The sequence below is a fragment of the Gopherus evgoodei genome, chromosome 10 (assembly GCF_007399415.2).
Source record: "Gopherus evgoodei ecotype Sinaloan lineage chromosome 10, rGopEvg1_v1.p, whole genome shotgun sequence".
Taxonomy (NCBI): Eukaryota; Metazoa; Chordata; order Testudines; family Testudinidae; genus Gopherus; species Gopherus evgoodei.
Window position 1 is genome coordinate 66,727,442 of NC_044331.1, and position 12,699 is coordinate 66,740,140.

Genomic DNA, 12,699 nt, shown 5'->3' on the forward strand with positions numbered 1-12,699 from the left:
TCAAATTACTGTGTGTGTCTATATCTATAGTCTCATAAGCAGACTGTATAATCTATGGAAACTAACAAAAAGGAGTCACCACTAAACTAAACAAATGTCCTAAACCCCCCCGGCCTCTGTTTGCATCTCACACCTCCAAAGCTCAGTTTGGCTGCCTGTCCTGCCATGTCATCTTAATGCTGTCTCGACCATACACAGCTTTCTGTCCATCCTCCCACAGCTTTTTTCCAATTTACCTATTTCATGCTCCTCTGTTGGGGCCGTAATTGGGCTATCCATTAGTCTAACCTCCTCACTTGTTTCTTCCTCCCAACTTGATTTAGAATAGCAGAAAAGTCTTGCACTCTCAGCTGAACGTATTTATGAAGGCCTCCAGCATTAACTTCTAATTTTTCTTTCTAAGTCTGGAACTACTTTTGGCAGGGGCAGGGGGATGGGGGGCAGTGGTCATAGTAAACTTTTTCATAGCAAGTAATCTTTTGATGTATTTTTTTATCCCACACGTTACCATTCTCTTCTTGCTTCCATTAATATACAGCTGCAAAGAAGGGAGAAGGAGGTTTGTCGCACTCTTAACTGATAGCCCTTTTTCATTTGAATTCAATTTTTGTTTCTTTAAACTGTTTCATCACCTTCTTCCCCCTTTCTCTCTCCCTCCGCCACTGCCCCCCTGAATCCTGAACACAGATCCAAAGACAGGAGAAGACAAGGAAGGTTTGTGTTGGTTTGCTCAGGTGCTTTTCTGCATGCAGATAGTGGAAATAGTTGACTGTGATATAAAAGATGTGCATAGTTTTGGAAAAGTCAATGTATACATTTAAACTCAAAATATTCATAACAATTTACCATTCCTCCTTCACTGGCCACAGGTAACTCCTTCTTTTGCCACATTGTTTTAGACTCTTCATATTAGGGCAATAAACATGACTGCGTTTTGTTCTCTCATGTGGCTTCATCATTGACAGCTGAAGTTTCACACTACATGAAGAATAGTGTTGGTTAGCTTCTTACTTCATAACAGTAGGGAGAGAGCACATTGCTTTTTAGTACAGTGCATGAAAATAGTGGCTTAAACTTCAGCATTTGGTAAGCTGGCTTGTCAATAATAGAATTTATGACAACAAATCTTCATCTATAATAATTTTAAGGTTTGTCAAAATGTCCAAAAAAGCTGAACACTTTCTCTGTAGCTGTTCAAAATGTAGAGTTTTTACACAATGTAGAAACTTTTTTTTTCTTTGTGAAACTAATATTGCCCAGTTACTAAAGTTACTTGTAGAAATTGGAAGCCACAAAAGCAATGTTCATTTTGACACCGAGAGAGATTTTATTTTCTTAAATATTTTATTTAAAATAACTTTTTATGGCAACTGAAAACTTGCAGAACAGTTGGCTACATTCTGTTGTGCAGTAGATTTTTCACAAGATGTGATATTCCATCCCAAGCGGGACTGACTGAATTGAGATCTGCCGGTGTGAGATTCAAATTAGTGTTTATTGAGAAACTTGCCAAAAAAAATGTAATGCAAGGGAAAAAAAATTCTGAAAAATTCTCCTGACTAAACCAGTTGTCCTGCAGTTTTGGGTCTTCTTCACCCTTCCAGATGTTAACAGCCCTTCTTAGTCCATTTCACAGTGAGAAAGATTGGTATGTTTCTAGATTTGGTGAGAGTAAACACTAAAAAGTTCTGAAAACTTTTATTGATAGGTTTTTAAGTTTAGTTCAATGCAGCCTAATTTTTTGGCAGGGTGGGAGAATAAATATGAAAGATGGAAATCCTTAATGAATATCCCATTGACAGGGTGAGGTGGGTCTTGTCTCTTAAACTTTAAACCTGTCACAAAGACGACAAATTGAGGGCCCAATCTTGCAGATGCTTATGCATGTGAGTAGTCGCATTGAATTAAACGAGACTACTAACATGCATGAGAGTTTGAAGAGTTGGTGCATTCATGATTCCTTCATTTCCTTTCTCTAATACCTGTTTAGTGTTATAACTATATGACCTTATGATTTGAAAAGGAATTCTTCAGTGGTGATACTAAGACATGAAATAAGGATAATTTTTAGTGAGTTTGCATCCTCATTGGTATGGTGCCAGGTTAATTATACTTCTGAGAGCTTTCCTTGTTTCTCGAATACTGTATTCAACATGTGCAGAAAGATTTATCACATACAAAATTAAATCTGACTTTGAAGAGCCGTTTGGGAGCTGTGGGCTTTTTTAATGTGGAAAAAGGGTTGCCATTAAATTCGGTGTTTGCAATTGAAGGGAATATTGAATGCTTGAAGTTCTTCATCTGGAAGTTTTCCTAAAGAAATATTATCTGGGTAAAAACCTAAATATAGTTTCTCTCTTATTTGTAAATTTCTTAGTTTTAATAGTGTGGTGATTTCATTTATGCTGTTTTATTCATTGTTTGTACTTCACTCATCATGGACAATGAAACGGCACCGATCAGTTTAGCTTTCTGACTCTGCAGCATTAGCATGATGCATCAGTGTTTCATTTGCAAACGCAGCAGAGAATGCCTTAAGTCAAACAGCTGCAGTTCAGTGGAGTTTGGTGGTGGTGGTTCAGAAAAATAGTTCATGGAAACATTGAACATCTTTATTTTTAACAAACGTTTTTAGGTCTAAACAAATAATTGTCTCCCTGTTAAATGCTATTTTTTTAAAAGATACAAACTGACTATTTTTGGCTGTATTCAGCCTCCTTAAGAATGTTTGTGTGCAGAATTCCTTTGGGTTAAACACTGAAGAGCTCTGCATACATGGAAACATTATTGCCCAGACTAAGAGAAGGTACTTCTTTAAGGGAAAAAAGTCATTTGTTTTGTGTGTGGAAAACTATGAAATATAAATGTGTCAGGATCTGATAGCGACATTAGACACTGTTTCATTTAAAGTGCCTGGAGAAAAACAAGAAGAATTAAATTCAAAGCTATCTTTACTGTTTCACAAGCTACATAAACTTCAAAGTTTGATTTGGTTTTCTAAGCATTTCAGGTTGACTTGCCTAAATGCAATACTGCCTCTTGTTAATCGAATGGATTTATATAGATGTATTAAGGGGGAACGTAATGCCTATTTTTTTGCTTAGTTAGATTTATAGAAAGACCTTTCTAGTTACTCAGCCTCAGTAGCATGTACTTGATTAATCCTATTGGAAAGTTTGTTGTTGCCTGCTGTGTAGTCTGTGTTTTAGGGTGCTGAAGGAAAGCCAGCATTCTCCAAGTTATTCTGAACATATCTTCTACCTCTGTACTAAAAATCCAGAAAAGGCTTTTGTGTGGTTTCTGGTTTGCTCTAAAATAAAAATAACTTTTTGCCTTTTTAATGAATAGTCAAGGCATGAATTTGTGAAGAGTAGAAAAAGCTTAGAGCCTCCTCTGAATTAGCCATAGCATGTTCTGTGCTGTGAAGTTGATGTGTGCTTCAGTGTCAAACAGTTCTCATAATTCTATTTCAAACTACTAAAATTAGTGTGCATTGAGTAGGGAAAGGAGCATAATATTCTATTGTCTTTGCATTTGCTCAGTAAGATTAAGATTCAAACTAGTGCTAAAAAGTATGGTGGTTGTTGTTGTTAGTAGCTACCAGTGTGGTGCTTTACTTTTATTTGATGGTGATGATAACAGTCAGCTGCGTGTGTGTTCCCTCTTTGTGCTGCCCCAGTTCTGTGCAGATAGCTGACACAGCAGACCCCGAGAGAACCCCCAAAGACCACAGACTTTAGTAAGATATGAAGGAACCTGAGCCAGGTTTATTATCAAACAAAGAACAGTAATAGTGTCCCATAGACTTTACAAGACATACTACGAATTTGTGCCCCCTGGCAATGGATTGGCTCAGTCAGTGGCAGGACTTCAAATTGCCCCCTGTGCCAGACAAAGATGTGCACTTTAGGACCTACTTTTATACAGTTACAAGACAGATTACTTATTCCTACTGACATATTGAAGTACAGCCCCTTGGCTTATTAGGGTGCTGTCTCCTCTTTGATCATGTCCGTTCAAAGAAATCTATCCATCATGTTGTTGTCCGTTTGACTTTGTCTTTAATATGCACCTGCCTGTTCCTTGTTATCTCTGTGATGTGTTCTGATGCTATTTGTCACAAGTTCCTCTTATTAGCACTTACGTGTGGATGCACCTGCTTGTAGCAGCCCTCTTCTTGCCAGCTTTTGTGAGTGAGGCCTACCTCTGGCTCACAGCCCAGCTTTTGCTTAGCAATGCCTGGAAGTACTTTGGTTCAGGCTTCAGGCCTCAAACTGGGCCTCTGACACAAGAGTTTGTTTCAGGGCCCAGAGCTGGCGCTTCCATTAGGTGACCTTAGGCGGTCGCCTAGGGTGCCAGGATTCGAGGGACAGCATTTTGTGCACTCTCCACAGGGCGTGCGGGAGCTTCCGGTTCTGCTCCCGTCACACTGCCGAAGGACCTTCTGCCAATGTGCCACAGAAAACAGCAGCAGGCAATTGAGCAGCTCAATGACTGCCGCTGTCGCCTGTGGCATTTCAGCGGAGGGTCCTTCAGCGACGCAATGGGAGTAGAACCGGAAGCTCCTGCGCACCCCGTGGAGAGTGCACAAAATACCGCTCCCCTGAATTCTGCCTAGGGCGCTAGAAGTTCTGGTGCCGCTCCTGTAAGAGCCTCATCTTACAACAATTGTTAAAACCTATCAGAAGTAATTACCATATAGAGTATTAATTGCTTCATTGTGTTCTCTCCTTTGGGTGCAATTTTGATGTGCAAATATTTGAGTGGATTTTGACTATGACTTCTCTAGCTGTGGCCAACTTTGTTCATTTTTGCTTTTTCTGCAGATGCAAACAGCCCAACTGTGAAAGAAGGCAAGCCAATGGAAAATGGTGTTCTCGCAAATGAAACAGGAAAACCGATACTTAGGTGTGTAATTGTTTCAAAGCAGAGTAGATCAAAGTGCACTAGGGAACTGTTAGTGCACGGTAGTGGGGTCTACACGGGCAGTTACTGCGCAGCACACTAGTATGCTATACATTTACAGCCCAGTGTTCTCTGCACTTTCTCTTCACCTAGACAAGCCCTTAGTCTTTTCCTTGTGCTTTATGCTGGACAGTTTTCAGCCTACTCTTACCATTCAAAGTACAGTATTTCTGCTCCTCATGTGAATGAGTTTCCTTAAATAATTAGAAGTCTTAAATGTCTTTTGACCTGAGCAAAGACTTGGAAAATAGTCTCTCTCCTTCATGCTTCCCAAAGAGAACATCTAAGGCTGTTTTGTAGTTCCATAGTGTAAGCCTTGTGCTAAGGAAGTTCACATGCCAGCAAAAATTGAATATCCCATGAAAATCTGAGCCTGTTCCACTGCATGAGTTTGCATTTTTTGGGAAGGCTTCAGTTCAGGATACCCACAAGTCAGTCCATTCCTTCTTTAAACATCATAGAGATGAATATGCCCATTTCTGGAAGTAATTTGACTGCAAATTTTGAAGGCTGATGATCCATATATTAAATGTATTTGATTTTCCAATCCTGCTGCTGATGGGAATACTCTTGAGTCCCTGCATCTGCTCAATACAAGGGCAGGTTCCCGAAAGGCAGATTTTTATTTTTTTACAAAGGAATCGTTCTTCCTTGAGTTTGATTGCTCATTCAAGAACTCCTCTCTGTCTTGGCAGTCCTTTGTTTACTTACTCTGAAGCATTTGTCTTCAGGTGCTAAGGAAGTGCACTCAGGCAGAGAAGAGTGGGTCCTTGGTGAATGCTCACATGCATTCTCCTGTTAGGGAGGTTTCTGTCTAGCTCAGCGAAGCACAGAGTAAAATTGTGTCCAGACTTGTAGATCTGGGTCACAGAAATCCATTTGCCAAGTAAACAACTGGTCCCTGTTCTGATGGCTTGCTTAAAAATGTTTTTTCAGACAACTCAGTAACTCGTCAACTTACAGTGGAGAAACAGGGAAGTCTTTGAACCAAACTAGTACAACAGAGCTTCAGAAGGCACCAGCAGAAAAGAATGCTTGGAAACTCACGGAGGCTGACACAGCAAAGACTGGGAGGGTGAGATTTAATTATTTCATTTCCAAATTTTAGTTCATCAAAATCCCTGTGATTCAGGAGAAAATGGCATTCAAACGTGGGAGCAAAGTGATGTAGTTGCCAGAACTAGCAGTGCTGGGGTGCTGCAGCACCCCCTGGCTTGAGGAGCTTTCCATCATATCCAGGGTTTACAGTTTTGGTTCAATGGCTCACAGCACCCTTACTATACAAATTGTTCCAGCACCCCTGCAAAGAGTAAGTAACTAATTTGGGGAAGGAAGTGAACACATTTTTGAGTTGACAGACCATGTGTAACTTCATTAATTGATTGTTTCTAGACTCTGTGCTAGTAAACCTGCGTCCCAGGTTTGTTTGTTAGGCGCAGGAAGGGCAGACAAGGATGAAATGAGAACTTCGCTTACACTGGTGTGGCTGGCACTATTACCTAGGAAGCTGGAAAAAGAGGTGAAAATTTCAGCTGCTAATTATAACTCTATTGCGGTCACTTCTTGGAAAAAGGCTACAAGGTTGTGACAAGCTCTGTGACCTGAGCCACACTCTAGAGGGATTGGAATTGACAACTGGATTAAAACCAAGTTTCCGCTGTCAGATCCAAGTGCTGAATCCCAGCACACCCAGGGGGTTTTGTAAGAGATCTGTGAGCTAGTACTTGGAGGGGAAAATACTTCTCTGCTGCAGTGTAGATGTCAGCTATTTCACTTGAATCTTTCTCTAAATGTAGCTTATAACTTGAAGTCCCATCCATACATATTGGGCAGTAACCTTGGGCTCAATTTTTCCTTTGGTTGTAGTACCCCCATCTGCCTGTGGTTGGATCCTCCTGTTAAAAGGTGGGAGGATCTTATGGCTAAAGCTCAGAAACAGAAATTCTATTCCTGGCTCTGCCATAAATCTCCTGTGAGCTTGTGAAAGTCGCTTAATCTGTCTCGCTTTCTCCATGTGTGTAAAGGCAGCAATGCCTACCAGCATCCCAGGGCAGTGGAGGGTCACTGAGCTAACCTTTGCAAGGCATTCTGATAAAATGTGGCACTGGTGCTGCCAGGCATTATTTTCTGGGACAGGACTAGTAGGTATTTTTTGTGGCCCGCCATAAAGATGTAAACTGTGTAACTGGTATGTTGACTTCACCATCCTGTAGGTGGTGTTTACCTATATCAGTGTTCTAGGCCTTACACTTCTGGTGTAAAATGATTGGTTTTTTTTTTCTCTTGCATCTTTAGGTAAAGGCGATTGTGTACTGGGAATATATGAAATCCATTGGACTCTTGATCTCTTTTCTGAGCATCTTCCTTTTTATGTGTAACCATATAGCCGCCCTGGCTTCCAACTACTGGCTAAGTTTATGGACAGACGATCCCGTTATTAATGGGACTCAGCAGCACACGCACGTCCGGCTAGGAGTGTATGGAGCACTGGGAATGTCTCAAGGTTTGCCTGAAATTATCTGCTAAACTAGTTTAAAACTAACTGACCGGTTCAAAATATTAAGCCAAATGTTAGAAAGATCAGTGACTTGGTGTCTCTGGCACTGTACAAAGGCTTCCTCAGGAGTCTTTTATTGCCATAAATTTTATTTTGCTTTTTATGCGAAGGTTTAAATAATGGCAGTAAACTATTCAGTTAGTGAATTTGGTTTTCTTTTAATGTAAGAAACAAAGCTATGGTGTTTGAATGCATATGGTTATGGGATCTGGAATCTTTAGCCTCTGGGTGTCTGGTTCAGATCCATCCCAGGTCTGTGATGACTGAAAGTTACCGCCATCTGATGGCTCTTTAACCTGTATGAAATGAATTGAGTCTCAATCCAGTTCCCAGTGGTCAGGAGCTGCCACCACATCTTTTGATCTTTTTTGCAGCCTTACTGGCAGTTCTAGAGCAGCAGCCAAGGATTGCCTGAGCCATGTGGCCTACTAAGCTATCCTCTCACTGCTACATGGGTCCTGCCACCTCAGGATTCAGACATGCTGACAGAGTGTCCAGGAGAAGCTTGCACAATTGCTGCCTGTTAGTTCTGTTCTGTGTATAATTAGGGTTTGTCTGACCTGAAATTAAACACACAGTATCCTGCTTCTCTTCAGAATTGACACGTCCAGTCTTGCAACAAGAAATAAACAGCTTTTTTAAGTGGAGCAGTGTGTAAGTAGGCCATGTGTGCCAAATACCCTGAAATCACATGTTGAAAGGCTAACGCTTCCTTCAGATGAGTGTACCTTTTTCATTGAAGACTCTTTTACCACTCAGTCAGACTAGTTCAGATCACCATCTGCCTTCTTCAGTGAGGATTGATTGATTTTGAATTTGTGTTGAGTAAATTTACTATGGTTTAGAATTCATTGTTTGTTTTTTGTTTGTAATCATAATTGGGAAAAATGTTTCTGCTCAGGGAGGAAAAATTTTGTCAACTCTGTTTTTTCTTTCAGGTATTGCTGTGTTTGGCTACTCAATGGCTGTGTCAATAGGGGGAATATTTGCCTCACGACACCTACACATTGACCTGCTTCACAATGTCCTTAGGTCTCCAATGAGTTTTTTTGAACGAACACCCAGTGGGAACTTAGTGAACCGGTTCTCTAAAGAGATAGACACTATAGACTCTGTGATTCCTCAGATAATCAAAATGTTCATGGGCTCATTGTTTAACGTCATTGGGGCCTGCATCGTCATTCTCTTGGCCACGCCAATAGCTGCCATCGTCATTCCACCGCTGGGACTTGTCTACTTCTTTGTGCAGGTAGGGAACGTTGGCCATTGAGCTCTCTCACCAAACTCTCTCTCTCCTCTCTTTTTGTTACTTCGGTTTTAGATTTTAATGTGATTGTGACTTGAGTCCATGTTTGACTGACCATTTATGGATACTATATGAAGTGCGCTGTGCCTGGCACTCCCGTCAGCTTGCTGGATTTCCAGTAGCTGAGCATTCTCTACTTTGACCATCTGAATAGGACACTGTGTCAAACCACGAATAATTTTTGCTATCATGGATCATTTAATTGTAACTACTACACAGAAGGTAATGAGAATATTTTAATATAACTGAACTTAAAGAAAACCTCCTTAGGAATCTAAGGTACATTACACAGAGTATTTTTCATTCAGAGCTCAAATATTGGGGAAAGAAACTCCTATAATTCAAACAATGAGTGTGCTTTGGAGAGGCACAGATGTAGAAAGTGCAGGTATAGTCAGAAAAGTGAGCCTAGAAGAGGGAGAGAATAGGATTGACAGCAACCTTTTTATGCTACAGTCCTGCTCCGTGTGTGTATTGTCATGTCTGCTTACTTTAGTGGCTAAAAAAGACTTCACTGCTTTACTCTGGTGATCCCTGCAGAGCCAATACAGCCCTGGGAAAGGGAATTGGCTTCTCTTTTTTGGCTCCTGTATCAATGCGTTCGTTCACCAAGTTCTGGTTGTGGGATCTTTTTTTCCCAGTGGTGGTGCCTGAGCCAAAGAGAACTCAGCTTGACTCTAAGATCTCAGACTGAGCTTTCAGGACCGGTATTTGAGGGGAAAATACATCTTCCTGATGGGAAGAAATGTGATCTTCAGCCTTTTGGAGATCATAAACAGGAGCACCCACAATGCTGTCTTTACCATGCTTCTTAAAAACACAGTCAGACTAGATAATCATACCGTCTCTTCTGGTTTTAAAATCCACGAATCAATGAATTTTCATAAAAGCAAACTGGATTTCTCTAAGTGATGTGTAGTACTCTTATCCAGAGTAAAAGTCTGAGTGAGAGTTGGCTCCCTGTAGTTGTTAATAATAGTTGAAGTCGTGTCCAGGCTGTGCTGCACCTTTGAACTCATAGTATTCTACTCAACTTGATTTCCAGAGATTTTATGTGGCCACCTCTCGCCAGCTGAAACGTCTTGAATCTGTCAGCCGCTCTCCAGTATATTCTCACTTTAATGAGACCCTCTTGGGTGTCAGTGTCATTCGAGCCTTTGAGGAGCAGACGCGTTTCAAACTGCAGAGCGACTTAAAAGTGGATGAAAATCAGAAAGCGTACTTTCCCAGCATAGTTGCAAACAGGTAGATGGGCGTGAGTGTTGGGTCAGCACATGGAAAGCAGTGGCATAGGGAGGGTGCAGATCTGCAGTCCTCGCTCCATTGCCCAGGTACAACCCCTTGATTTCAGAGAAGGTTTTGCTCCTCCTTCACTCTCTCTACACATTGTTCATTTAGCTGAACTGTGGCTGTGTTGGGTACCTGAGAACCAACACGTTCAAGGTTAAAACAGGATTTTCTGCCCCTAACAGTTAGTTTCATGTGCTTCCGCACCCCATGCTTCTGGAAATGATCAGATTGCTCCAAATGTGTCAGTTCCCATGTCACTGGCAAAGAAGGGGATGAGTAGATGTAAATGCCTCAGTATAACTATATATTTTAAAAAAACAAAACAGATGAGAATTTAAGCATGTTCACCCTGAATTTTTGTTTGTTTAATCAGATATTGCTGGAAAATTGAATCACTTGTCTGTGTCTTACAGGTGGCTGGCTATCCGGCTGGAATGTGTCGGGAACTGCATAGTCCTCTTTGCAGCACTGTTTGCAGTGATTGCTCGCCACAGCCTCAGCCCTGGATTAGTTGGACTCTCAGTGTCCTATTCATTGCAGGTAATATACTTCAGAAATCTTTCTGCACTTTAAGACCACATCCCAGTATCAGGATAGAAATCTGTAATGGAATTAGAGTTGAGAATTGACCTGTCAACTATAGTCATAAATAGACTTTGTCACTACAAACTGACTCCCCAAATACTTCATGAAACTAAACAAGTCTTGGAGAGAGAACTAATTTGCGGAACATGTGATAGGGAAAATGTTTACAGATGAGATTTGAAAAGAGGTTTAGAGTGGGGTGGGGTGATAAAGGGCTTTCCTAAGTGGGAGGGGCTGTAAGGAGAAATCTTTTGAACCAATGAAACGAAATTGTGGTGAGACACACTGACTAGCAGGACAAATGGGGAGCTGCTTTAGGGGTCATGCTAGTGGCCAAGTTCTGCTCTATACTTACATAGCTCCCACTGCACATGTGTATCTGAGGGTGGAACTTGGTCCCAGTTGTATTTGATAATTGTAGGAGGTGGCTCATCCCATCCTAGGTAAAGCCAAGTGCTGCATTTAATGAGCAGATGGCACTTTGGGTTTTCATCTCGGTATTGCATGCGAAGTGTTCTTTGATATGTTGATGTCCATTTGTATTGTAAACGCTACATTTAGGAATTCTTTTTGCAGGTTACAACATACTTAAACTGGCTGGTTCGCATGACATCTGAGCTGGAAACTAACATTGTCGCTGTGGAAAGAGTCCAAGAATACTCTGAAATGGAGAAAGAGGTACATTGTGGCTAGTAGGTTCTGTACTTCTGTCTAAAGGTCTTCCTTGCTGTTAACCAATGCTGCAGGCTTGCATTATACAGTCGTTGTCTTTCTAATGGGACAGGAGGGGGACTTTCCTTCAAATCAGTAAAGCTGCCTTCTAACTGGCTAGACTGTAGTATTGGTTTCTGAACAAAAGAATGTATGCTAAGGTGTCTTTTGCCATTCCCTAATGGGCTGGATTTGCTTAGCCCTTACTGACGAAGGAATTCAGAGATACTTGTACTTGGAATTTGCTTTTTAAGAGCTAGTTGTTTTCTGCATACTTAATGCTGAGATTGCCCCTTAGTGGCAGAATGTTAACTTTGCAAGTATTTTTCTTCACTTAAAGCAGTGGTTCTTAATCTGTACTGCAGCCTGCATCCCTTTGGTTCTCAAAATATATTCTCGCACCCCTTACCAAAAATCATTGAAGTAGGTCAGTTCTTTAAACCTAGATATATTTTTGTTTGTATATTACAGTAATAGTTAAAAACTGTATAATAATAAATACATAGATGAAACAAAGTAGTTGTACTTACATGCCTGTGCTTAATTTGTGTTTTCGATGATTTACCTTCTAAAAAATTCTGGCATATCTCACACCCCCAGAAAGGGCATCTCGCACTCCCAGGGGGTGTGTACACCCAAGGTTAAGAACCGTTGACTTAAAGCATTTGTTTCCTCTATCGCTATTTGCACTTAATTTGTAGGAACCCTTTGTCTTCTGTCTAGTCCGTACCAAATTAACAAATGGAGTTATGCAAAATTCATTTTCAGTCTGATGATGACTCATGTAAACATCTTTTGGTCGTGTGTTTCTCCTCTTAACCTTCTTCTCCCACGTTATTTTCAGCAATGTGTTCATAGGAAGCCCAAACCCTCAAATCAAAACCCAGCCCAGCCTGAGTCATGTCTAGGGTGGGGTACAAACCAATGAGTTCCTCCTCACTCCTTTCTGCTTGTGGTTCCTCCAAACTAAAATCTATTGGAAAATTTCTTAATTTTAAGAATTATTTTAATTGGCTCTAGCAATGAACCCACTGGGATTTCTGCTTTAATATAACTGCTGATTAGGGTGAAAACCCTGTTCTGTTTACACACCCACTAAAGTCTGAGTCAGAACTCGTTCTTTTCCACCATGCAAAGTGTTCAGTGTGTTCTGTCTCAGGCAAGCTTCTTATAGTTATAAACCCAGCTCTCTGGGTTAGCACCACAGTGTGTAACTGTTGCATAACCAGTTTGTCATAATATTTGCTGTTTGTCATTCTCACATCAACAATTGTAGAGAGACTTA

The 12,699-nt window shown here is 40.9% G+C and overlaps 1 protein-coding gene across 1 annotated transcript in view; it reads left to right on the forward strand.

Moving 5' to 3' along the window:
• ABCC1 (ATP binding cassette subfamily C member 1) overlaps positions 1-12,699 on the forward strand; it is a 99,273-nt gene that overhangs the window by 80,424 nt on the left and 6,150 nt on the right. The window contains 8 exon segments of the mRNA XM_030577122.1: positions 688-714; positions 4,827-4,908; positions 5,902-6,040; positions 7,261-7,468; positions 8,461-8,771; positions 9,874-10,073; positions 10,532-10,658; positions 11,280-11,381. Coding sequence (XP_030432982.1) covers positions 688-714; positions 4,827-4,908; positions 5,902-6,040; positions 7,261-7,468; positions 8,461-8,771; positions 9,874-10,073; positions 10,532-10,658; positions 11,280-11,381 — 1,196 coding nt within the window.